Here is a 24,749-nt window from a genome sequence, read left to right on the forward strand (position 1 = left end):
ATATGTTGTACAACCTGTTTGGTTTTGACTTAAGTTATCTCCCTTTGATGAGGCCCTATTACCTTATATGGTTATATAGTCATGTACAGGGATTAATTTTCTATCATAAGACATGGGTACATTGATGCACCGCTTTAAAAATTTTGGGGTGTACCTTGGCTTACCCCCTCAATTTTAGAAATTGTTCAATATAAGCATTTGGTATCATACTACAGGACCTCAATATGTACCACTATAAATTTGGACGGTTTACCTCGTTCCCTTTAATGGCTAAAGAACTACCAAAAATCAAATTTCGAAAGTTATTGACCCCTTTCATGACGTTTATTACCTTATGTGATTATGTGGGCATGTACAGGAGTCTATTTTATTTCTTAAGCTATAGGTACATCGATGCACCCCTTTAAAATTTTGGTAGAGGTACATTGGCCCACCCTTAAATTTTGGAAATTGTCCTATTTAAACTTTGATATAATAATATAGGACTTTAATATGTATTGCTACTTATAAACTTCGGTGATCCATCTTGTTCCCTTTTAGGATAAAAAATTGATAAAAATTAGTATCACGATGTGTTCGGTTATTGACCCCATTTGATAAAGTCTTATTATATTATATGATTATATGAACGTGTACAGAGGTTTATTTTCTTTCTTAAGATATAGGTACATTGAAAATTTAGGAGGGGTACATTGACTCACCCCTTGAATTTTGGAAATTGACAAATTTGGTATACTAGTATAGTGCCTTAATAAATACCATTATAAATCTCGTTCCCTTTCATGGGTAAAATATAGTCAAAAATGTAAATGAACCCTTTGATAAGGATGGATGTGTACAAAAGTCATTTCCTTTGTATTTTTATGTTCCCCTTTAAATTTTGTTGGGGTACATAGAACCATTCCTTAAATTTGGGAATTATCAAATAACAAAATTCGGTAAACGTTTTCTAGGACCCTTTGAAAAATGTTGGTGTCCCTCTTATGGCCAAATATTCAATTTTCGAAGGTAATTGACCTATTTTATCTTCTTTGATACGGTTTTATCATTGAATGAGTACACGATTTATTACCTTTTTCATAAGACACAGATGTATTTGTGTACCAATCTCAAATTTTGGGAGGAGTACATTTCTTATTGTTAAATCTATAATTGGTAGTTGTTCTTAGAATTGGGTGGTATCTCATTCTTTGGGTAAATCATTGTCAAATATTAGTATGATCACGTGGTCAGTTATTGACCTATGATGGGATTAAGAGTCCAGGACATTGGTACATTGAAACTTTGTAGGATAATTTGAGAATTGTCAAAATGAAATTACGTCATTAGTTTTGATTATTCCCGCCTATGGACCAAATATAAACGTAAGCAATGATGTACCACGTGTCTGACCTTGATAAGGAGTGTACAGGGATTCATTTCCTTTGTTGTGGTACTTCTTAGGTTTGAGTACACACTTCTAGAAAAGAGTTGGTTCTGCTAAAGTAAACAATTGACGGACATTATTGACCTTATTGAACATATAATGATATGGTTAATTTTAAGACAGGTATATCAAGAGAGGTATTCCTTAAATTCGGGAATTGTGATAAACAGAATTTTAACATAAGGCCCGAAATTTGAAACAACACTTTGAACTTTAATCACAGCTCATGGTCTAAGATCATTGGTTTTGGTTGATTTGCCCTTGAGCTTTAGAAACCTGATAGCTAATCTTATTGAATCTTATGACTCATAGTCTAAAGACAATACATGCTAAAACACTGAAATTTAGTAACAAGGTGATGTAATCTGACACTGGCAAAGTTATTGTTGATGCAATTTGATTGGATGATCACTATCTTTCGTGCAATATGATTGGTTGATCACTATCTTTCACGCAATCTGATTGGTTGATGATTTTAAATTCTTTGCTGCGTTCAGTTTAAGTTTTGTTTAACATTTATCGATTACTGTTTAAAAATCTTGGTTTGAACATTTTCGTTCAACATTTTGCACTCACTGATAATTATGATCAAAACCGTTCATTTGTTACTCGAATAGTTAATAACCGGATAAAGTTTGACGGTTAACCGTGAAACGTAAAATTATTTGTTTGAAATTTTCTTTCAAATTTTTTTTGAAATTTTTGTTTAAATTTTTTCGTTTCAAAATTTTGTTTGAAAATTTTGTTTGGAATTTTTTTCAAACTTTTTCGGTTCAAAATTTTCTTTAATTTTTTTTGTTTGAATTTTTTCGTTTTCAAATTGTTTAAAAAATTTTGTTCGAATTTTTCGTTTAATTTTTTTTTCAAAATTTTTGTTAGAAATTTTTTGTTTGTAAACTTTTTGTTTGAAATTTTTGTTGGGAAAATTTTGATTTCAAATTTTTGAGTTTGTGCACTCATTGATAAAGAACCAGAACTGTTTAGAACAAAAACATCTGGCAACGCTGTTTATCATGATGCAATAGTACACGTCAGAACATGGGGTTGTACTTGAAATGAAAAACTCAATTCATTGAAATGGGTTATTTTATTACACTGCACTGATTAATCACATACATCCATACCAGATAAAGGATCTGGATATTGTCGATACAATGTATTTTGAACTTCTTGCACTAGTTTGTCTTTAGCGTATAATTTTAATTCCAACTGAATTCTTGTAAGGTCTATTGCAATGTCAATTGGTGGAAACTCAATGTCCATTTGATCACAAATAAACTGTTTATCAATACAGGTATGCACCCACGAACGATGTTGACAACTATCACAACATCTAGATACATGTTGTACAAGATGCATGACACATTTCTCAAAATAGTACTTTTACAGGAATATACTTTTTTGTTGCACACTTCCACTGCATGTTTAACACACTGGAATACATTGATGATTTTTTTTCCATTCCGTTTGCGCTAGATACACCATAATGCGGGCTTCATGCAATGTACTCTTTTTACGTTACAGCACTATCTTCTTCTTGAGGACTGTATGCAGCACAACTTCATGATTTGAGCTTAATAATTTGACTATGGTCACATTTAGCTCATCATGAAAATAATCATTCATTTGGTCGATTCGTGAACATAATATTTGCCATTCTTCAAAGTTCAGTTGTACACCAAATTGTTCTGCTTTGCCCAATCGAATCACAGGTTCAAACATTGTAGCACAGATACCAACCATGACATGTTTTGTTTGAAATATATTTATTGGATAATAGGTTGCGAAGAGGAATTCTTTATCGTTAGAAGAATATCTTTCCTGCTGAAACGCACCTGCTCGAATGATTTCATGGGCTGACACGGTATTTCCTAACTTTTACTTTGATGATTTCAGACAGCTGCGGCTGACGTCATTGAAAACGAATGTGCTGACGTTTGAATTCATGATTTCATCAGAATTGCTGACGAAACCAAATTCATAGATCAGCCTGTGTACTAAATTCAAATTGATGACTCCCTCCAACGAGTCTTTCATAGCATAAAGATACAGATCCAGTGTTTAAGAAACGTAATAGTTCTTCTTGTTTTGAAGCTTCCATGGGTAAATATCTTGCTGGTAATATAATATCCTTATTATTTTCAAGCTTCACTACGATTCTTAATCCCAACTTTGTACGGATCATTTGGCTAGCTAAGATTCTATAAGGTATATTCTGTTGTAAATCGGTAAATGATTTCATCACATCACGTGAGTTTAGAAACGGCTGACAAGTAGCCATGATAACGTTATTAAGAATACTATCTCGAACGATGAGGCAAAACTGATGACGTTTCATTACCATGTTCTGACGTGCACTATTGCATCATGAAAGACAGTGTTGCCAGATGTTATTGTTCTAAGCAGTTCCGGTTCTTTATCAATGAGTGCACAAACTCAAAAATTTGAAACCAAAATTTTCCCAACAAAAATTTCAAACAAAAAGTTTACAAACAAAAATTTTGAAACAAAAAATTTTAAACAAAAAAAATCGAACAAAATTTTGTAAACAAAGTTTGAAAACGAAAAAATTTCAAACAAAAATTTTTCAAAAAATTTTTGAATGGAAAATGTTTGAAACAAAAAAATCCAAACAAAATTTTCAAACAAAAAATTTTCAAACAAAATTTTGAAACGAAAAAATTTAAACAAAAATTTCAAAAAAATTTTGAAACAAACAAATTTTCAAAGAAAAGTTCAAACAAATAATTTTAAGTTTCACGGTTAACCGTCAAACTTTATCCGGTTTTTAACTATTCGATTAACAAATGAACGGTTTGGATCATATTTATCAGTGAGTGCAAAATGTTGAACGAAAATGTTCAAACCAAGATTTTCAAACAGTAATCGATAAATGTTAAACAGAACCGGATAATGATCACAAATTACCAGCGGCGTAGCGTAAGGGAACGCTGGTATGCCCGGCATCCCCTGTTAATAACAAAAAATACGTATTTCATTGTATATAAATTGTTTACTTGTAATTATCTCAATTATTTCCACTACAATCTTTTGGATGTGCTCTCTCGCCTTACTTTGACAAGTAGAACCTACGCATGCGCGTCACTCAGACACAAATTTTCTGTCTTTCCTCTCTTCGTATGCTATTTTCCTCGGGCATCCAGGGCTACTGCAAGCAACGGGGTTTTCGTTTGCTTTCTCTCGAATGCGCATGCGCAACTACTTGCTTTCCACTCCTCTACACCCCTTGCAACTCAACATTTTGCTTTAGATATACGCTGGCATATTTAAGTATTTCCAACTCTATATATATATCTTGAACTAAGTTATAGTTTCTGTACAGAACGTACGAGCGCTAACATCAAGGAGATAGAACAAAACAGAAATGGTTACTTCAATGCCTTTTTGAAGCATGTCGGTTATGTAAATAATAGTATAAAAATAGTTATGCTTTATCGTAATTAAATACATCGTAATTTAATCGTAATTAAAGGCAAACTATTAATCTTCATCATAAATAAAATAGTATGTCCAGTGGCGTGGCCAGGAACTCTTTGAGGGAGCTCACAGACACAAGCATCACGGTCATCGATCTGGTGGACCAAGAGAGCCAGCATTCCCCGCCCCTCGCAAAGATTGCTTGGGCCATTCAGTCATTGGTACATATCCCGGGGAGATGAGGGGGACATGTTCTCTCCATCCGATTTGAAATTGTGATGATTTGTATCCGAATGCCACAAAGGAAAGTGAGATGAAATTGAGGTCCCTTGACTTGCTTCATTTTTAAAAAAGAATAATATTCTTTAATATTTCATTGTCATTAATTATTGTTAGTCTATTTTCAACTATTTGTTTAATTCCTGTAACGATTCTTATAATGCTACTGAGATCATCATCATTTTGCTCAAATAAGAGTATTGTTGCATCATACATAGTTGATTTTTTTCATAGTTTTGGGGAAGTCATTATTTATATTATTACAAAACAAGTGTCCTAAAATTTTAATGTATATCATTGTGGATGCGTAAATAGAAACATATCAATTATAAATATGCATTATTCAGATTTCAGAATGTGTTCACCGTACTGATTTGTAATACTGATAAGTATCACAATTTCATCGCCTGGCATATAATATACAACAGATTAACCTCAGAAATCAGATTCATCTACCGTAATATGAGTCTCATCTCCCCTCCCCCAGAATAAGTCTCAAATATGCTCTCCTCCCTCAAATCTGCCCTCCTCCCAATGTTGAAGATAACTCTGCTCTTCTGATCCTCCACAGCATTGTTTTTCAACTTCATGAATATTTTGAACATCGCTTTAAAAAAATGGAAACGGTCTTACCCGTTCCCCGAATGTTGAAAACAGATTTGCGCCCCTGCCTTCAGTATCTGGATATCTGCCAACGAAATACATACACAGAAACAGGCCCCCAGAGTTGGTTTAAGTGCTTTCTATTTGCATCTTCAAATGATATACGTATACACTCAGGACCATATTCACGAATGGGGGACTGAGTTCCGGACCCAAGATGACAAATTTGTAGGGGCGACTTTTTCAAGAACGAGATTGAAGAAAGGTATGCAGAGAAAAAAGCTGCCCATGGGAACTATGCTGGAAACAATGTTTATACAACAGTGGGGCCGAGTTTTCTCGTCACAACAGTAGTGGCAAGAAGAAGCTGAGACAATTGCTTATTGGCTTCTAACTTAATCCACGCACTTGCTTCTGTATGCCCCACTAGGCCACCAATTAGGGGGCCTCCCTTCTAAATTTTTATAACCCTGTGTTTCCCATCGGTATAGCTATGTATTGCTAAATTTAGTAGTATTGATCGCACAAGTGACTAACTTTGGCATCCCCATTTCGGAATACCACGCTACGCTACTGCAAATTACTGTACATGGAAGAATTGGTAATATCGTAAGAACGGAAGAACCTCCAGAATAAGCGGATAAGATATTCCCCACCAGAATCTCACATGGCCTGGGATGAAACTAGGTAGACGTCACCAGAGGAAAGCATTATGCAACTTCAGTATTTATCAGCACCGGCTGGTACTGTGTGTTGCATGGTTGTGCAACCGGATATTTTTTTTAATACTAAAAATATTTTTAAGTATTAAAGTAGTGTATCAGTAAAAAATAAACCTTTGCTCTTGAGCGCAAAACAGTGTTGATGCATTTCTTAAAGAAAAAAAAATATAAAACTGAAAGAGAGTGATTTACATTTCCAGTTGCAGAGAGCGTTGCCACTGGAAGCAGTAACATTGAGCATATGGCAGCGAGCTCCTATCTCTTAAGGGTCTCCACCACAGCGAAATTAAACTACCGCTAATTTGAGAGTTTTTCTGTAATATCTTCAAAACAAATAAAAATATTCGAAAAGCAGAAACGTAGTGAACTAGACAATACGATTTTTCATGTGATACCGTTATGACAACTCATGTATCTGCTTTCGATTTTCAACTGTAGATAGATTTAGCATTTTTTACGGTTTTGTAAATAACGGCATACCAAAAGCAGGTACGTGAATTGTGGTAAAGATATCACATGCAAAATCGTATTGTCTAGTTCACTACGTTTCTGCTTTTCGAATATTTTTATTTGTTTTGAAGATATTACAGAAAAACTAAATTTAACGGTAGTTTAATTTCGCTGTAGTGAAGACCCTTAACATCAGGAAGTGGATGTGGATTTATTGTTGTATCGCTCCTAACTTTCCGTATTGCCCGCCTGCAGTTGCACCTTCTTTCGCAACTGGTCAGCTTCTGTAATAGTTACGGATTCCTCCTCTTGGCAGCGCTTGACTCAATTGATAGGGTGAGAGAGATGCGTATTTTCGAAATACACTGAACTCTAACCATAAGGCATTGTGAACAGGTTACGCTTGGCAACAATGTAGGAAAAATAAAATATATCGCGATCCTGTTGGTGACATCACATCACATACATATAGCACAAAGTAAACGCCAGATACTGTTGGCCCTCGTAGCCGAGTGAGCTAGCGCAATATAGTAATAATGAAAATCGTTGTTGGCGTGGGTTCAAACCCTTTTCTATTATTTTTTTTAAAATTATAACACTTCTTTCGTTAAAATAAGATTAAAAAAGTGATTTAACGAGTATTTTTTTAAAAATTCATTAAACTTCTTTCATTAAAATAAGTTTGCCCTTGTACTATACAGATCCATAGCAAAAGTAGCAGTAGTAGTGGTAGTATGAATGGGTTAAAATGCAATTCAGCATTCATTTGTTTTCGTGCAATGTTGCCAAACGTAATCCGCTTACAATGCCTTCTGGCTAAGGCTGAGTGTATTTCGAAAATATGCGAGAGAGATACAGACGATTGGAAGAAAGAAGTTATTCACAAAACACAAACTCGCAAAGAACAAATATAAGTCTGGTGGTAGCAGGGACGAATCCAGGTTGAAAGTTTGGGGGCGGTCGTTCGAAGTCAATAGATTTTATTTAACATTTATAATTCAAAGGTGAAAATTCTTGGGATGTTTTATTTTTAAAATAAAAAAATATCCTATTCTGGGGAGGGGGGATCGAGTCTCGAAGAAGAAAATGTTTTACCACGGTCTAATTCCTAGATCTGCGTATTTCGTGCACATGATCATATGTTCAATTTCCGGCGGAGAGCATAAAAAATTAATCTCAAATCATTCACTTTCAACAACAATCTGTCTTCTTTAGTCTAATTTGCTGGAATGTTAAACTATTGTTTTTTTTTTATTTTCGAAGGAAAACATCTTAGATTTCATGCTTCTTTATAGTAGAACAGCAGACAAAAATATGTGTTTTTTAAAAAAGGACTTGTTTGGACAGAAATGCTAACAAAATGCATATTGTCGGAGGAGAGAGGTGTTTCTGTACCCTAAAGAAAATAAAGCGGAAAATATTTGCGGTAGCGATGCTTTCTATTCAGAAGAACTTGGCGAGTAGCATTTCAGATTTCAATGAACTCATAGAAAAATTTGAAGCTCGAAAAAAACAAAGAAAGATCTTCCATTTTAAAATAATGCATAGTTTACTTAAATAATTTTATTTAACTGCGTGCAAGAATATATGCAATTTTCTTGCTTTTTTCTTTCTTTTTGGGTTAACGTCATCATTCATGACTTAGAGCACATGCTACATATTCGATTTATCTCTTGTTCAATAACATGAGTGTAGAAGTTTCGTATATAAATAGTGTATAAACGTATTATCTGTCAGGAAAGTAAATGTACACCTATTTTTCGAGTCTGGCATTCCTGCGCTCCATCCGTGGAGAGTATGAGAATTAAATCAATCAAATGTTTACTGAGGGGCAAAAAGAAAAGTTTAATCTGAATAAGACATTGCAGAGGAGCACAAGCTGTGAATACGAATAGTGCATAGTGTAAATAAAGGACGACACCGAAAGAGAAAGCCAGAAACAGCTGTGAAACTTAGAAAAAAGCGTAAAAATTGTCGAAGTGGGAACATAAAACACAAATACAACAAATACGCCGGCAACTAAAGGTTCACCACGCCATGTTCTTGGTGTAGTGGTTAAAGTGCTGCTTACAAATGAAAAGGACGCGAGTTCAAATCCACGTCAAGGACGTTTCTAAAAATTTTGTTAATAATACATACAGCTCATGAGAGATGGTAAAAGAGGTCGTATTTAGTCTTTCGTAGCAATTATTATTGGTAATGTTTAGTACTGATAATACTTTTTTGTCTTTGCGTATTGCTTTTATTCTCTTCTTAATTTTGAAAGAGAAGAATATCCGAACAAATGCCACCAAAATTCCTCATATTTTGAATTTAAACGCCATTTGCAATTAGTAAAGAATAAAAATTGAACGTTCCGATGTAGCTGCAAAAAGTAAAAAGAAAAACATGGAAGTGGAGTGTTCGAATTCATACTCATGGTTATTAAAAATACAATTTCTACATACTTTACACCTCCCGACCACGTTTCTACGTTAGCAATTAAGAGATTTGTGTTTAGGTTAGGCTGGTCAATACGTTTTGCAAAGGGGCCCGGTTTAGCTCTGACGCACCACAGGTGCGAGCAGGGAGCAAAACACCTCTTCTCTCTCCCTCTGTGTGTCTATTTATCTATCTATCTGTATATGTATTTATAACGCTATTTGTGAATGCCATAACCACCCTAATTTCCAGCGGATTGAGACGAAACTTGGCACAAACATTAATTGTTGAAATATCTTGCTGAGTTCGTTAACCAGAATAATCAGATGAAAATGTTCAAAATGGCGGCCCTTCAAACTCTTAAAAACTTCCAAGGGAAGCAAATTTCGCCCATAAATAGGTATTCAGAAAGTTTGAATAACTTTTCCTCTTTTACTGAGATATTTGTGTGCAGGGACTTATTGAAATATTGGACCCGATTAATCGCATAAAGAAGGTTCACGCCCTTTCGCTACGGTCAGGCTTTTTTTTTTTTTTGCAGGAGGGAGTTACTTTCGTATCGGAACAAGATGATTGTTAGTAATGATATGAAATTACACATTGAAAGTGAAGTAACTTGTGAAACGTGTTATTTGAAAGAATAATATAATAAATGTGCTTTCCCCTAACACAGAGAACTGTAAATCATGTATTTCGAGTTCGGGAGCGTGAATGGCGAGGAGTGTTATTTGATTTGCATTTTAGTAACACATTGCATTGCAAATAAAGGTAGGCAACATTAGTGATAAGTAAAATATTATTATTATTATTAATAATAATAATAATAATAATAATAATAATAATAATAATAATAATAATAATAATAATAGGTGTTGTTTGTGGCAAGGCAATATCTTCCTCAATTCTTCTTCAAACGTAATAATTGTAACGCCATATCTCCCTTACAAACAAAATATTAGCAATTTATATCGAGCGAACGGGAAATTGTAGAGTGATGGGAGCAACGTTGGACAGTATGCACTCATAGTAATCAGAAAAATAAGCGATTTCAATGCAAAATGAACGAAGAGTCATTGTCATGGGTAGTCATGGAGCCACGCCAGAGCCCTCTTTAGGCAAAATGTCGATAACTTATATCGAGAGAACAGGAGGTGATAGTGAGATGGGACCAACGTTGGACACTGTGGACCCATAAGTCGCATCGAAAAAATTAGTGGGGGAGGGCGCCAGCCAGCCTTACTTATTTCCACATAATAATATAAAATTATATTGTCGAAATACACACACGAGTTGGCTAGCAATATTTGATATTATTATTATTATTATTATTATTATTATTATTATTATTATTATTATTATTATTATTATTATCGACGGCGTCTTTTCATTACGTGTGCATGTTTGACATGAAGCCAAAGAGAAGATCCATCATTCGTAGAAAGAATAAGAATAGTCAGTTACTTTAACTGTGAACGACAGCAAAAAATACGAAAAGAGTGATTAGCTGTAGCGAAAAGAAACAATACTTTCTCTCAAATGGATAAAAAACCAAGCCGAGATAGATTCGAACTCGCATGGACGGCGTGAAAAGTCAGTGCTTTGTCCACTTTTCTTTTAACTGACTCACCAAACGTGTTTCAGTAACTTACTTATTGCTAATTTTACTTGCTTCACTCGTTTAACTTGCTTTTTCTAATAACTTATAACGACAGAGACACGAACACAGAAACATAAGGAACAGTTAAAAATCATAGATGCTCTCCCGCCGGGAATCGAACCCGGGACACCAGACACCAGAGTCGCACGTGCTGGCCACTAGACCAGAGGGGAGGGCACTGCTCACTCTCTGTGTCGTTAGGGATTTCAACCACTGTATTGCCAGCTATTGGTATATTTCAGAATAGTTACTGTTTAGTTCAGTAAACGAAGAAAGGGGTGTAAAAAAAAAGCAAATATGTCGCGTCAACGAGATCGACCACAGTTGACAGAGGCGGAAGCAGATGTGTAGTAATACAACAACTTGGTTAAATTGATAATTGGTTCTTTATTCCGTAGTAGATCGTATCACAACTTTACGGGAGAGCAGAGAAAGACTTACTAACGCTGTCATATAGTAAGCTTTAGTAACACGATCATATAGACACAAATGGATGCAACTGTGAGTACTACAACTTGGATTTAAAGAAAGCCGTTTAGATATTCAGTGGTTTGCAGGGTTGTATAAGACACAAAAAGATAAGACACAATACAATTCTTCATACCTCAACTTCCAGTAACTAGATACATGCAATTTCTGGTTAGATACTGAAACTGCTGTCGGATTTTAATACATGACGTATTGCAGGATACAAAATGCTTTGCATTACTTGTTTGTTTGTAGACAGCTACTAGCTTAGTGTTCTGAAAGGTTGTGTATAAAGTAGGGATAGCCAATTCCGGAATTATTACTTTCCGGACTCCCGATGGTAAAACCGGACAAATTCCGGAATTCGGAAAATTCCCATTTTGGAATAATTCCGGAATTCGGAAAAATCCGGAATTTAGAAATTTCTGATTTCGTTAACATTCCGGAATTCGGAACAATCCGGATTTTTTCGAAATCCGGAGTTCTCAATTCGGGAATTTTCTGAATTCCGGATTCTTCCCGAGTTCCGGAATTTTTCTGAATTAGGTAGTTTAACTGAATTCCATAATTTTCCGAAATCCGGAAAGTGAAAGTTCCGCTTCCAAAAAATGAATTTATTTTGGTTAATATGAATCGTGGCGGAAATAAGTCTTTGACCAGGTAATGGCGACTGCTTTGAAAGAAATGGGATGTATGAGAATTCAATCTATCATATTTGTAGTTTCGTGTGGAGAAAAAACAAACTTGTGAACCAACGGTTTAAGAACAACTCAAGTTATTAATGTAAACTTTTCCGACTTCATAAAAGAAATACGAAAGACATTTTGAATCGAAGAAATATAACATACAAGTTTGCAAGCGGAGACAAAGAAACCTAACGTAATCAGACTAAAAACGAATATTTTACCGCGTAGCGATCGCGGTTCAGTGGTCAAGGTGCTTGTGCGAATGCACATTTTTTTTTACTTTAGGATTTTTGATGGCGATTGATCGGCGATAACATACGTTTTATTATATTCAGATATTTGAATACTCGGATGTTTCAAAACTTGAACTATCAAATCTTCAGGAATAATAATAGTAATAATAATAAACTAATAATAATTATTATTATCTTGTAGAAGATTAAAAGCTAGGAGCTAATTATCGCTCAGGTCATACCATTACAAGCAGAAACGTGACATTTGGAAAGAATATTTCGGTTTGGTTTAATGTTGCTCACGAGAAGAGGAGTTTCTCATCTCGTTTCTAAAACAAATAAAATAACATGAGAATTAACATTTTACATTCGAGACGGGTCAAGGCTAACTCAAAAGTTTCGTCTCTCTTTGGAGATGAGAATCGAGACGAGACGAAAAATATCGTAAACATTTCCCGTCTTGTCTCGATTCTCGAAATAGTGTATGTCCATTCTTTAAGTAACAATTGCTCTGTAGACTGAATCTCATAGGCTATTTCGTTACATTATATTTCAGAGCTCATTGAATTATGCTCTGTGTAGGTATTTTGTGCATATCCTAAAAATTAGTTTATTATATGCCTTACTGTTGCGTGATATTCAGTTATATTTATTAGTTATTTTTCTTAAAACATACAGTAGAATACTTTCTACATGAAACTTCAACGGAACATTGTAGTTTAAAATGTTGGTAGTTGCAGAGGTGTGTCTTGAAGGTACGGAACCCTTTCCCCGAAATCTCTACTTTTAAGTAAGTTTTGCCAAATTTCAACGGCAAGTTTAAAACTTTTATTATTATTATTATTATTATTATTATTATTATTATTATTATTATTATTATTATTATTATTATTATTATTATTATTATTATTATTATTATTATTATTATATCAACACCGTGTATAATCTTTAAAAGATATACGGTTTGTATCTGAATAGTAAAAGCCAATTGACTGTCGATCTCGGTCGTCGAGAAGTCTTCAGGAGGGAAGGACATCGGTCACGTTCTGGGTTTGAGTTCCGAAGGGGCAAGTATTCGGGCTCGAGCCAAAAATTGTTAAAAGTTATAGGGTTCAGCCAACATGTTCAAAACAGCTGGGACCGGGTTTAGGCTTCTCAACGGCTCGAGCGGCTCAGCTTACAGCTCATTCACTATCGAACCGAACCGAGAAGTGAGCCGAGCCAACAGCTCACTCAACCGAGCCAATTTATGCCATCGGCTTAGTTCAGCTGAATTGAAACGTGCCGATGGACTAGTTTCAACTTAGCTTGCTTGAACCGGTTCACATGAGCCGAGTAGGAGACCCATCCCAACCGAGAAAGCTCGAGCCATCGGCTCAATTGAGCTGAGCGATGGCTCGTTCTAACTGAGCCGGCTCGGGTCATCGGCTCATTCCAACCGAGCCGACTCGAGCTGTTCGCTCAGTTGATAGGAGCCGAGCCGGTTGATATCACTACCCGAGTTGGTCTTCTGCTTGGGCTCAAGAATTCGACAGTGCAGGTCTCAGCCTTGATTTTAAGAACTACAGTATATACTTATATTGGTGATTACGACATTTAAGGCTGTCTCGTAAAAAAAAAACGTTTGTCTTCTCGTTATCTAGACGAGACGAGATACATTAAAATTGCCCCACGAGATACACTAAAATTGCCAACGAGATGCACTAAAATTACGAGACGAGACGCACCCCTGTCGTGAGCAACACTAAAAGTATTCCACATTACTGCTTACATTTCTCATGGCTGTCGCTTTCCAGTCTAATCAGGCCATTATTTCAAAACGAGTTAAAACGAACTGAACGAGCGAGCGAGCCATTATCAAACTCGACTCAACTCGAAACTTGCCCTCGAAAACAGCTTGACCTTGATCGCTACGCGGTAAACAATTCGTTTTTAGTCTGGTTACGTTAGGTTTCTTTGTCTCCGCTTGCAAACTTGTATGTTATATTTCTTCGATTCAAAATGTCTTTCGTATTTCTTTTATGAAGTCGGAAAAGTTTACATTAATAACTTGAGTTGTTCTTAAACCGTTGGTTCACAAGTTTGTTTTTTCTCCACACGAAACTACAAATATGATAGATTGAATTCTCATACATCCCATTTCTTTCAAAGCAGTCGCCATTACCTGGTCAAAGACTTATTTCCGCCACGATTCATATTAACCAAAATAAATTCATTTTTTGGAAGCGGAACTTTCACTTTCCGGATTTCGGAAAATTATGGAATTCAGTTAAACTACCTAATTCAGAAAAATTCCGGAACTCGGGAAGAATCCGGAATTCAGAAAATTCCCGAATTGAGAACTCCGGATTTCGAAAAAATCCGGATTGTTCCGAATTCCGGAATGTTAACGAAATCAGAAATTTCTAAATTCCGGATTTTTCCGAATTCCGGAATTATTCCAAAATGGGAATTTTCCGAATTCCGGAATTTGTCCGGTTTTACCTTCGGGAGTCCGGAAAGTAATAATTCCGGAATTGGCTATCCCTACTTTATACACAACCTTTCAGAACACTAAGCTAGTAGCTGTCTACAAACAAACAAGTAATGCAAAGCATTTTGTATCCTGCAATACGTCATGTATTAAAATCCGACAGCAGTTTCAGTATCTAACCAGAAATTGCATGTATCTAGTTACTGGAAGCTGAGGTATGAAGAATTGTATTGTGTCTTATCTTTTTGTGTCTTATACAACCCTGCAAACCACTGAATATCTAAACGGCTTTCGTTAAATCCAAGTTGTAGTACTCACAGTTGCATCCATTTGTGTCTATATGATCGTGTTACTAAATCTTACTATATGACAGCGTTAGTAAGTCTTTCTCTGTTCTCCCGTAAAGTTGTGATACGATCTACTACGGAATAAAGAACCAATTATCAATTTAACCAAGTTGTTGTATTACTACACATCTGCTTCCGCCTCTGTCAACTGTGGTCGATCTCGTTGACGCGACATATTTGCTTTTTTTACACCCCTTTCTTCGTTTACTGAACTAAACAGTAACTATTCTGAAATATACCACTGCGCATGCCTCGTAGATAAATATTTCTGATGCCAATAGTTTCCGTTTTGTCCAAGGAATGTTCTTTTTCTTATTCCCAGCATGACCCTTTTATTACATTATATGAAGAGCATGTAGGTCTAAATACCTCATGTATTACATAGAATGTAGGTTTAACTCTTCCAGCAAAGAAGAAACATGTGATCATAGTATACAACCCACAGAAGTGATAGCTGGCAATACAGTGGTTGAAATCCCTAACGACACAGAGAGTGAGCAGTGCCCTCCCCTCTGGTCTAGTGGCCAGCACGTGCGACTCTGGTGTCTGGTGTCCCGGGTTCGATTCCCGGCGGGAGAGCATCTATGATTTTTAACTGTTCCTTATGTTTCTGTGTTCGTGTCTCTATCGTTATAAGTTATTAGAAAAAGCAAGTTAAACGAGTGAAGCAAGTAAAATTAGCAATAAGTAAGTTACTGAAACACGTTTGGTGAGTCAGTTAAAAGAAAAGTGGACAAAGCACTGACTTTTCACGCCGTCCATGCGAGTTCGAATCTATCTCGGCTTGGTTTTTTATCCATTTGAGAGAAAGTATTGTTTCTTTTCGCTACAGCTAATCACTCTTTTCGTATTTTTTGCTGTCGTTCACAGTTAAAGTAACTGACTATTCTTATTCTTTCTACGAATGATGGATCTTCTCTTTGGCTTCATGTCAAACATGCACACGTAATGAAAAGACGCTGTCGATAATAATAATAATAATAATAATAATAATAATAATAATAATAATAATATCAAATATTGCTAGCCAACTCGTGTGTGTATTTCGACAATATAATTTTATATTATTATGTGGAAATAAGTAAGGCTGGCTGGCGCCCTCCCCCACTAATTTTTTCGATGCGACTTATGGGTCCACAGTGTCCAACGTTGGTCCCATCTCACTATCACCTCCTGTTCTCTCGATATAAGTTATCGACATTTTGCCTAAAGAGAGCTCTGGCGTGGCTCCATGACTACCCATGACAATGACTCTTCGTTCATTTTGCATTGAAATCGCTTATTTTTCTGATTACTATGAGTGCATACTGTCCAACGTTGCTCCCATCACTCTACAATTTCCCGTTCGCTCGATATAAATTGCTAATATTTTGTTTGTAAGGGAGATATGGCGTTACAATTATTACGTTTGAAGAAGAATTGAGGAAGATATTGCCTTGCCACAAACAACACCTATTATTATTATTATTATTATTATTATTATTATTATTATTATTATTATTATTATTATTATTATTATTATTATTATTATTATTATTGTTGTTGTTATTATTATTATTATTATTATTATTAATAATAATAATAATAATATTTTACTTATCACTAATGTTGCCTACCTTTATTTGCAATGCAATGTGTTACTAAAATGCAAATCAAATAACACTCCTCGCCATTCACGCTCCCGAACTCGAAATACATGATTTACAGTTCTCTGTGTTAGGGGAAAGCACATTTATTATATTATTCTTTCAAATAACACGTTTCACAAGTTACTTCACTTTCAATGTGTAATTTCATATCATTACTAACAATCATCTTGTTCCGATACGAAAGTAACTCCCTCCTGCAAAAAAAAAAAGCCTGACCGTAGCGAAAGGGCGTGAACCTTCTTTATGCGATTAATCGGGTCCAATATTTCAATAAGTCCCTGCACACAAATATCTCAGTAAAAGAGGAAAAGTTATTCAAACTTTCTGAATACCTATTTATGGGCGAAATTTGCTTCCCTTGGAAGTTTTTAAGAGTTTGAAGGGCCGCCATTTTGAACATTTTCATCTGATTATTCTGGTTAACGAACTCAGCAAGATATTTCAACAATTAATGTTTGTGCCAAGTTTCGTCTCAATCCGCTGAAAATTAGGGTGGTTATGGCATTCACAAATAGCGTTATAAATACATATACAGATAGATAGATAAATAGACACACAGAGGGAGAGAGAAAAGGTGTTTTGCTCCCTGCTCGCACCTGTGGTGCGTCAGAGCTAAACCGGGCCCCTTTGCAAAACGTATTGACCAGCCTCACCTAAACACAAATCTCTTAATTGCTAACGTAGAAACGTGGTCGGGAGGTGTAAAGCATGTAGAAATTGTATTTTTAATAACCATGAGTATGAATTCGAACACTCCACTTCCATGTTTTTCTTTTTACTTTTTGCAGCTACATCGGAACGTTCAATTTTTATTCTTTACTAATTGCAAATGGCGTTTAAATTCAAAATATGAGGAATTTTGGTGGCATTTGTTCGGATATTCTTCTCTTTCAAAATTAAGAAGAGAATAAAAGCAATACGCAAAGACAAAAAAGTATTATCAGTACTAAACATTACCAATAATAATTGCTACGAAAGACTAAATACGACCTCTTTTACCATCTCTCATGAGCTGTATGTATTATTAACAAAATTTTTAGAAACGTCCTTGACGTGGATTTGAACTCGCGTCCTTTTCATTTGTAAGCAGCACTTTAACCACTACACCAAGAACATTGGCGTGGTGAACCTTTAGTTGCCGGCGTATTTGTTGTATTTGTGTTTTATGTTCCCACTTCGACAATTTTTACGCTTTTTTCTAAGTTTCACAGCTGTTTCTGGCTTTCTCTTTCGGTGTCGTCCTTTATTTACACTATGCACTATTCGTATTCACAGCTTGTGCTCCTCTGCAATGTCTTATTCAGATTAAACTTTTCTTTTTGCCCCTCAGTAAACATTTGATTGATTTAATTCTCATACTCTCCACGGATGGAGCGCAGGAATGCCAGACTCGAAAAATAGGTGTACATTTACTTTCCTGACAGATAATACGTTTATACACTATTTATATACGAAACTTCTACACTCATGTTATTGAACAAGAGATAAATCGAATATGTAGCATGTGCTCTAAGTCATGAATGATGACGTTAACCCAAAAAGAAAGAAAAAAAGCAAGAAAATTGCATATATTCATGCACGCAGTTAAATAAAATTATTTAAGTAAACTATGCATTATTTTAAAATGGAAGATCTTTCTTTGTTTTTTTCGAGCTTCAAATTTTTCTATGAGTTCATTGAAATCTGAAATGCTACTCGCCAAGTTCTTCTGAATAGAAAGCATCGCTACCGCAAATATTTTCCGCTTTATTTTCTTTAGGGTACAGAAACACCTCTCTCCTCCGACAATATGCATTTTGTTAGCATTTCTGTCCAAACAAGTCCTTTTTTAAAAAACACATATTTTTGTCTGCTGTTCTACTATAAAGAAGCATGAAATCTAAGATGTTTTCCTTCGAAAATAAAAAAAAAACAATAGTTTAACATTCCAGCAAATTAGACTAAAGAAGACAGATTGTTGTTGAAAGTGAATGATTTGAGATTAATTTTTTATGCTCTCCGCCGGAAATTGAACATATGATCATGTGCACGAAATACGCAGATCTAGGAATTAGACCGTGGTAAAACATTTTCTTCTTCGAGACTCGATCCCCCCTCCCCAGAATAGGATATTTTTTTATTTTAAAAATAAAACATCCCAAGAATTTTCACCTTTGAATTATAAATGTTAAATAAAATCTATTGACTTCGAACGACCGCCCCCAAACTTTCAACCTGGATTCGTCCCTGCTACCACCAGACTTATATTTGTTCTTTGCGAGTTTGTGTTTTGTGAATAACTTCTTTCTTCCAATCGTCTGTATCTCTCTCGCATATTTTCGAAATACACTCAGCCTTAGCCAGAAGGCATTGTAAGCGGATTACGTTTGGCAACATTGCACGAAAACAAATGAATGCTGAATTGCATTTTAACCCATTCATACTACTACTACTACTGCTACTTTTGCTATGGATCTGTATAGTACAAGGGCAAACTTATTTTAATGAAAGAAGTTTAATGAATTTTTAAAAAAATACTCGTTAAATCACTTTTTTAATCTTATTTTAACGAAAGAAGTGTTATAATTTTAAAAAAAATAATAGAAAAGGGTTTGAACCCACGCCAACAACGATTTTCATTATTACTATATTGCGCTAGCTCACTCGGCTACGAGGGCCAACAGTATCTGGCGTTTACTTTGTGCTATATGTATGTGATGTGATGTCACCAACAGGATCGCGATATATTTTATTTTTCCTACATTGTTGCCAAGCGTAACCTGTTCACAATGCCTTATGGTTAGAGTTCAGTGTATTTCGAAAATACGCATCTCTCTCACCCTATCAATTGAGTCAAGCGCTGCCAAGAGGAGGAATCCGTAACTATTACAGAAGCTGACCAGTTGCGAAAGAAGGTGCAACTGCAGGCGGGCAATACGGAAAGTTAGGAGCGATACAACAATAAATCCACATCCACTTCCTGATGTTAAGGGTCTTCACTACAGCGAAATTAAACTACCGTTAAATTTAGTTTTTCTGTAATATCTTCAAAACAAATAAAAATATTCGAAAAGCAGAAACGTAGTGAACTAGACAATACGATTTTGCATGTGATATCTTTACCACAATTCACGTACCTGCTTTTGGTATGCCGTTATTTACAAAACCGTAAAAAATGCTAAATCTATCTACAGTTGAAAATCGAAAGCAGATACATGAGTTGTCATAACGGTATCACATGAAAAATCGTATTGTCTAGTTCACTACGTTTCTGCTTTTCGAATATTTTTATTTGTTTTGAAGATATTACAGAAAAACTCTCAAATTAGCGGTAGTTTAATTTCGCTGTGGTGGAGACCCTTAAGAGATAGGAGCTCGCTGCCATATGCTCAATGTTACTGCTTCCAGTGGCAACGCTCTCTGCAACTGGAAATGTAAATCACTCTCTTTCAGTTTTATATTTTTTTTTCTTTAAGAAATGCATCAACACTGTTTTGCGCTCAAGAGCAAAGGTTTATTTTTTACTGATACACTACTTTAATACTTAAAAATATTTTTAGTATTAAAAAAAATATCCGGTTGCACAACCATGCAACACACAGTACCAGCAAGTGCTGATAAATACTGAAGTTGCATAATGCTTTCCTCTGGTGACGTCTACCTAGTTTCATCCCAGGCCATGTGAGATTCTGGTGGGGAATATCTTATCCGCTTATTCTGGAGGTTCTTCCGTTCTTACGATATTACCAATTCTTCCATGTACAGTAATTTGCAGTAGCGTAGCGTGGTATTCCGAAATGGGGATGCCAAAGTTAGTCACTTGTGCGATCAATACTACTAAATTTAGCAATACATAGCTATACCGATGGGAAACACAGGGTTATAAAAATTTAGAAGGGAGGCCCCCTAATTGGTGGCCTAGTGGGGCATACAGAAGCAAGTGCGTGGATTAAGTTAGAAGCCAATAAGCAATTGTCTCAGCTTCTTCTTGCCACTACTGTTGTGACGAGAAAACTCGGCCCCACTGTTGTATAAACATTGTTTCCAGCATAGTTCCCATGGGCAGCTTTTTTCTCTCCATACCTTTCTTCAATCTCGTTCTTGAAAAAGTCGCCCCTACAAATTTGTCATCTTGGGTCCGGAACTCAGTCCCCCATTCGTGAATATGGTCCTGAGTGTATACGTATATCATTTGAAGATGCAAATAGAAAGCACTTAAACCAACTCTGGGGGCCTGTTTCTGTGTATGTATTTCGTTGGCAGATATCCAGATACTGAAGGCAGGGGCGCAAATCTGTTTTCAACATTCGGGGAACGGGTAAGACCGTTTCCATTTTTTTAAAGCGATGTTCAAAATATTCATGAAGTTGAAAAACAATGCTGTGGAGGATCAGAAGAGCAGAGTTATCTTCAACATTGGGAGGAGGGCAGATTTGAGGGAGGTGAGCATATTTGAGACTTATTCTGGGGGAGGGGAGATGAGACTCATATTACGGTAGATGAATCTGATTTCTGAGGTTAATCTGTTGTATATTATATGTCAGGCGATGAAATTGTGATACTTATCAGTATTACAAATCAGTACCGTGAACACATTCTGAAATCTGAATAATGCATATTTATAATTGATATGTTTCTATTTACGCATCCACAATGATATACATTAAAATTTTAGGACACTTGTTTTGTAATAATATAAATAATGACTTCCCCAAAACTATGAAAAAAATCAACTATGTATGATGCAACAATACTCTTATTTGAGCAAAATGATGATGATCTCAGTAGCATTATAAGAATCGTTACAGGAATTAAACAAATAGTTGAAAATAGACTAACAATAATTAATGACAATGAAATATTAAAGAATACTATTCTTTTTTAAAAATGAAGCAAGTCAAGGGACCTCAATTTCATCTCACTTTCCTTTGTGGCATTCGGATACAAATCATCACAATTTCAAATCGGATGGAGAGAACATGTCCCCCTCATCTCCCCGGGATATGTGCCAATGACTGAAGGGCCCAAGCAATCTTTGCGAGGGGCGGGGAATGCTGGCTCTCTTGGTCCACCAGATCGATGACCTTGATGCTTGTGTCTGTGAGCTCCCTCAAAGAGTTCCTGGCCACGCCACTGGACATACTATATATTTATGATGAAGATTAATAGTTTGTCTTTAATTACGATTAAATTACGATGTATTTAATTACGATAAAGCATAACTATTTTTATACTATTATTTACATAACCGACATGCTTCAAAAAGGCATTGAAGTAACCATTTCTGTTTTGTTCTATCTCCTTGATGTTAGCGCTCGTACGTTCTGTACAGAAACTATAACTTAGTTCAAGGTATATATATAGAGTTGGAAATACTTAAATATGCCAGCGTATATCTAAAGCAAAATGTTGAGTTGCAAGGGGTGTAGAGGAGTGGAAAGCAAGTAGTTGCGCATGCGCATTCGAGAGAAAGCAAACGAAAACCCCGTTGCTTGCAGTAGCCCTGGATGCCCGAGGAAAATAGCATACGAAGAGAGGAAAGACAGAAAATTTGTGTCTGAGTGACGCGCATGCGTAGGTTCTACTTGTCAAAGTAAGGCGAGAGAGCACATCCAAAAGATTGTAGTGGAAATAATTGAGATAATTACAAGTAAACAATTTATATACAATGAAATACGTATTTTTTGTTATTAACAGGAGATGCCGGGCATACCAGCGTTCCCTTACGCTACGCCGCTGGTAATTTGTGATCATTATCCGGTTCTTTTTGCCTACGGTTTATATCGTGGATCATTAAACTAAAGCTTTTATTTTGTTTTATGAATTACTAATCTAAACCTTAAAAAAAACAAGGAATATTTATCCTTCTATCTAGTACATAATACTAATTTAGATAAAATAAGAATACAAGTACTCCTCCCTCATTTGATTTTTTTTTTTTTTAAGAAATCGTGAAGAATAGCATTGCCGTTACGATCGATGAAACTCATACGATCTTGGCATGGTATACTGGTAGACCTATATATATATATATATATATATATATATATATATATATATATATATATATATATATATATATATATATATATATATATATAATATATATTAGCAGCGTTCACCCCGCTTCGCTGCGGTCACCCCGGAACGCAATAAACTTTGTTACTTAGATAATTTTTACTTTTTCGCTTTCAAGTGATATGATAAAAACCATAGAAGATTGCAGTAAATGTTAACATTATATCGCCTGTCATTTATGTTAACCCGCCCCGCTTCGCTGCGGTCACCCCCGAACGCAATAAACTTTGTTACTTAGATAATTTTTACTTTTTCGCTTTCAAGTAATATGATAAAAACCATTATAACGCCTGTCATTTATGTTAACCCGCCGAGTGACACGGTCATGCGGGTTGCATATAAATACGTTTATTTTTATACCTATGATGAACTAACAAAGGATTTGTACGTAATGGACACCTGAATGGTCAATTATCTCAAGACACTGGTAATTGAAAATTAAAGTGATATGATAAAAACCATCTAGGGTCCAAATCCTAATAACCCCCCAAAAATAAAAGAAATTGGTTCAGCCGTATTAGCGTGATGAGCGGACAAAGGATTTGTACGTTCTCTTTTATATATATAGATATAGATATATAGATATATATATATATATATATATATATATATATATATATATATATATATATATATATATATATATATATATATAATGGTGTGCAGGACTTTGGTTCTGGAGTTATGAATTATCAAAGTCGGAATTTGGATTTGGATCTAAATAGGTGGCCTCACCTAGCGTAGTTTTCCTCATTTACACCAGGCAAATACCGGAATGATACACCTACCTAATATACAGGTCCCAGGCCGCTTCCTTCACTTTTGCAATCCTTTCTTCCTTCTTTTGCCTCGGAGAGTGTGATCGTCCTTACATGAGACAGACAAATATTTTTGCTATAGATGCCGAAAGCCGACAAATCTAATTCCTAATCCTAATTCTGGATTTAAATAATTTTTTCTCGTCAAATATCTCCATTTGTTATTAAGAACTAAAATACATGAAACAAATTTGTTAAACTTTAGTATGAGGCATAAGAAAATATGTGATGGGACGGTTGATTACCTATGTTATAAATCCAGTGTTTCCGTAAAATAAAGATTTGCTTTAAAAATCAATTAAGGGCAATAGAAAACTTACTCCTTATAAAGACACTGATTCCTGCCATATCATTTATATTTGATCATGAACACATGAAACAACAATTTTAAGTGTGGAACTATAAGCTTATTTCCACTCGATCATGTGTTAGCTACTTAATTTTTCTTTCTTTCTTTCTTGATAATAAGCTGGATGAAAGTGGTTAATTCTAAAACCTACCTGATAATCTTCTAACTGCTCTTCTGTAAAAGTAACCACCTTATTCCCCATGGTCTATGTTCGCAAACAATTAACCAATAAATGACTGGTTAAGATAAGACAACAACTCCGGTCCTTCTGTATTCAATTGGCCTGTAGGTCACTTCTGACAGAACTTTTCAACACACACACGCGTCATCACAAGGAGGTCAGTCAGCACCACCCAGCAAGTATCCATGGAAACTGAAATACTTAAAAGTAACGAACCATCCCTCTCTGTCATCGCGTTTTCTTCTCACTTCCCGTTTGTCTATTCATTGTGTTTTCTGAGCGTGGGTGTGGTCGCCAGAGAAATAGATCACTAAAAGCTTGTAGAAAGAGGAAGACAAGGGAATAGTAAACATGAAATATCGTTACGTTGCATGAAATCAGTGTAGAAGAGCATCAACAAGTTTTCATCTTAGTAAAGAACGACAATTCATATCATTTAAATATTAAGTTATTAATAATAAACGAGTGTGAACTACTTTTAGCTCTCTGCTC

At 35.4% G+C, this 24,749-nt stretch overlaps 1 protein-coding gene across 1 annotated transcript in view; it reads right to left on the bottom strand.

Moving 5' to 3' along the window:
- The window catches only part of Cib2 (Calcium and integrin binding family member 2), a 59,331-nt gene extending 34,807 nt beyond the window's left edge, over positions 1–24,524 (bottom strand). Inside the window, exon 1 of the mRNA XM_081747191.1 lies at positions 24,228–24,524. Within this exon, the coding sequence (XP_081603317.1) occupies positions 24,228–24,278 (51 nt within the window). The 5' untranslated portion in view covers positions 24,279–24,524. The remainder of the gene's footprint in view (positions 1–24,227) is intronic.
- Between the last annotated feature and the right edge of the window lie 225 nt (positions 24,525–24,749).

The sequence above is a fragment of the Thermobia domestica genome, chromosome 2 (assembly GCF_964235325.1).
Source record: "Thermobia domestica chromosome 2, izTheDome1.hap1.1, whole genome shotgun sequence".
NCBI classification, from domain to species: Eukaryota; Metazoa; Arthropoda; class Insecta; order Zygentoma; family Lepismatidae; genus Thermobia; species Thermobia domestica.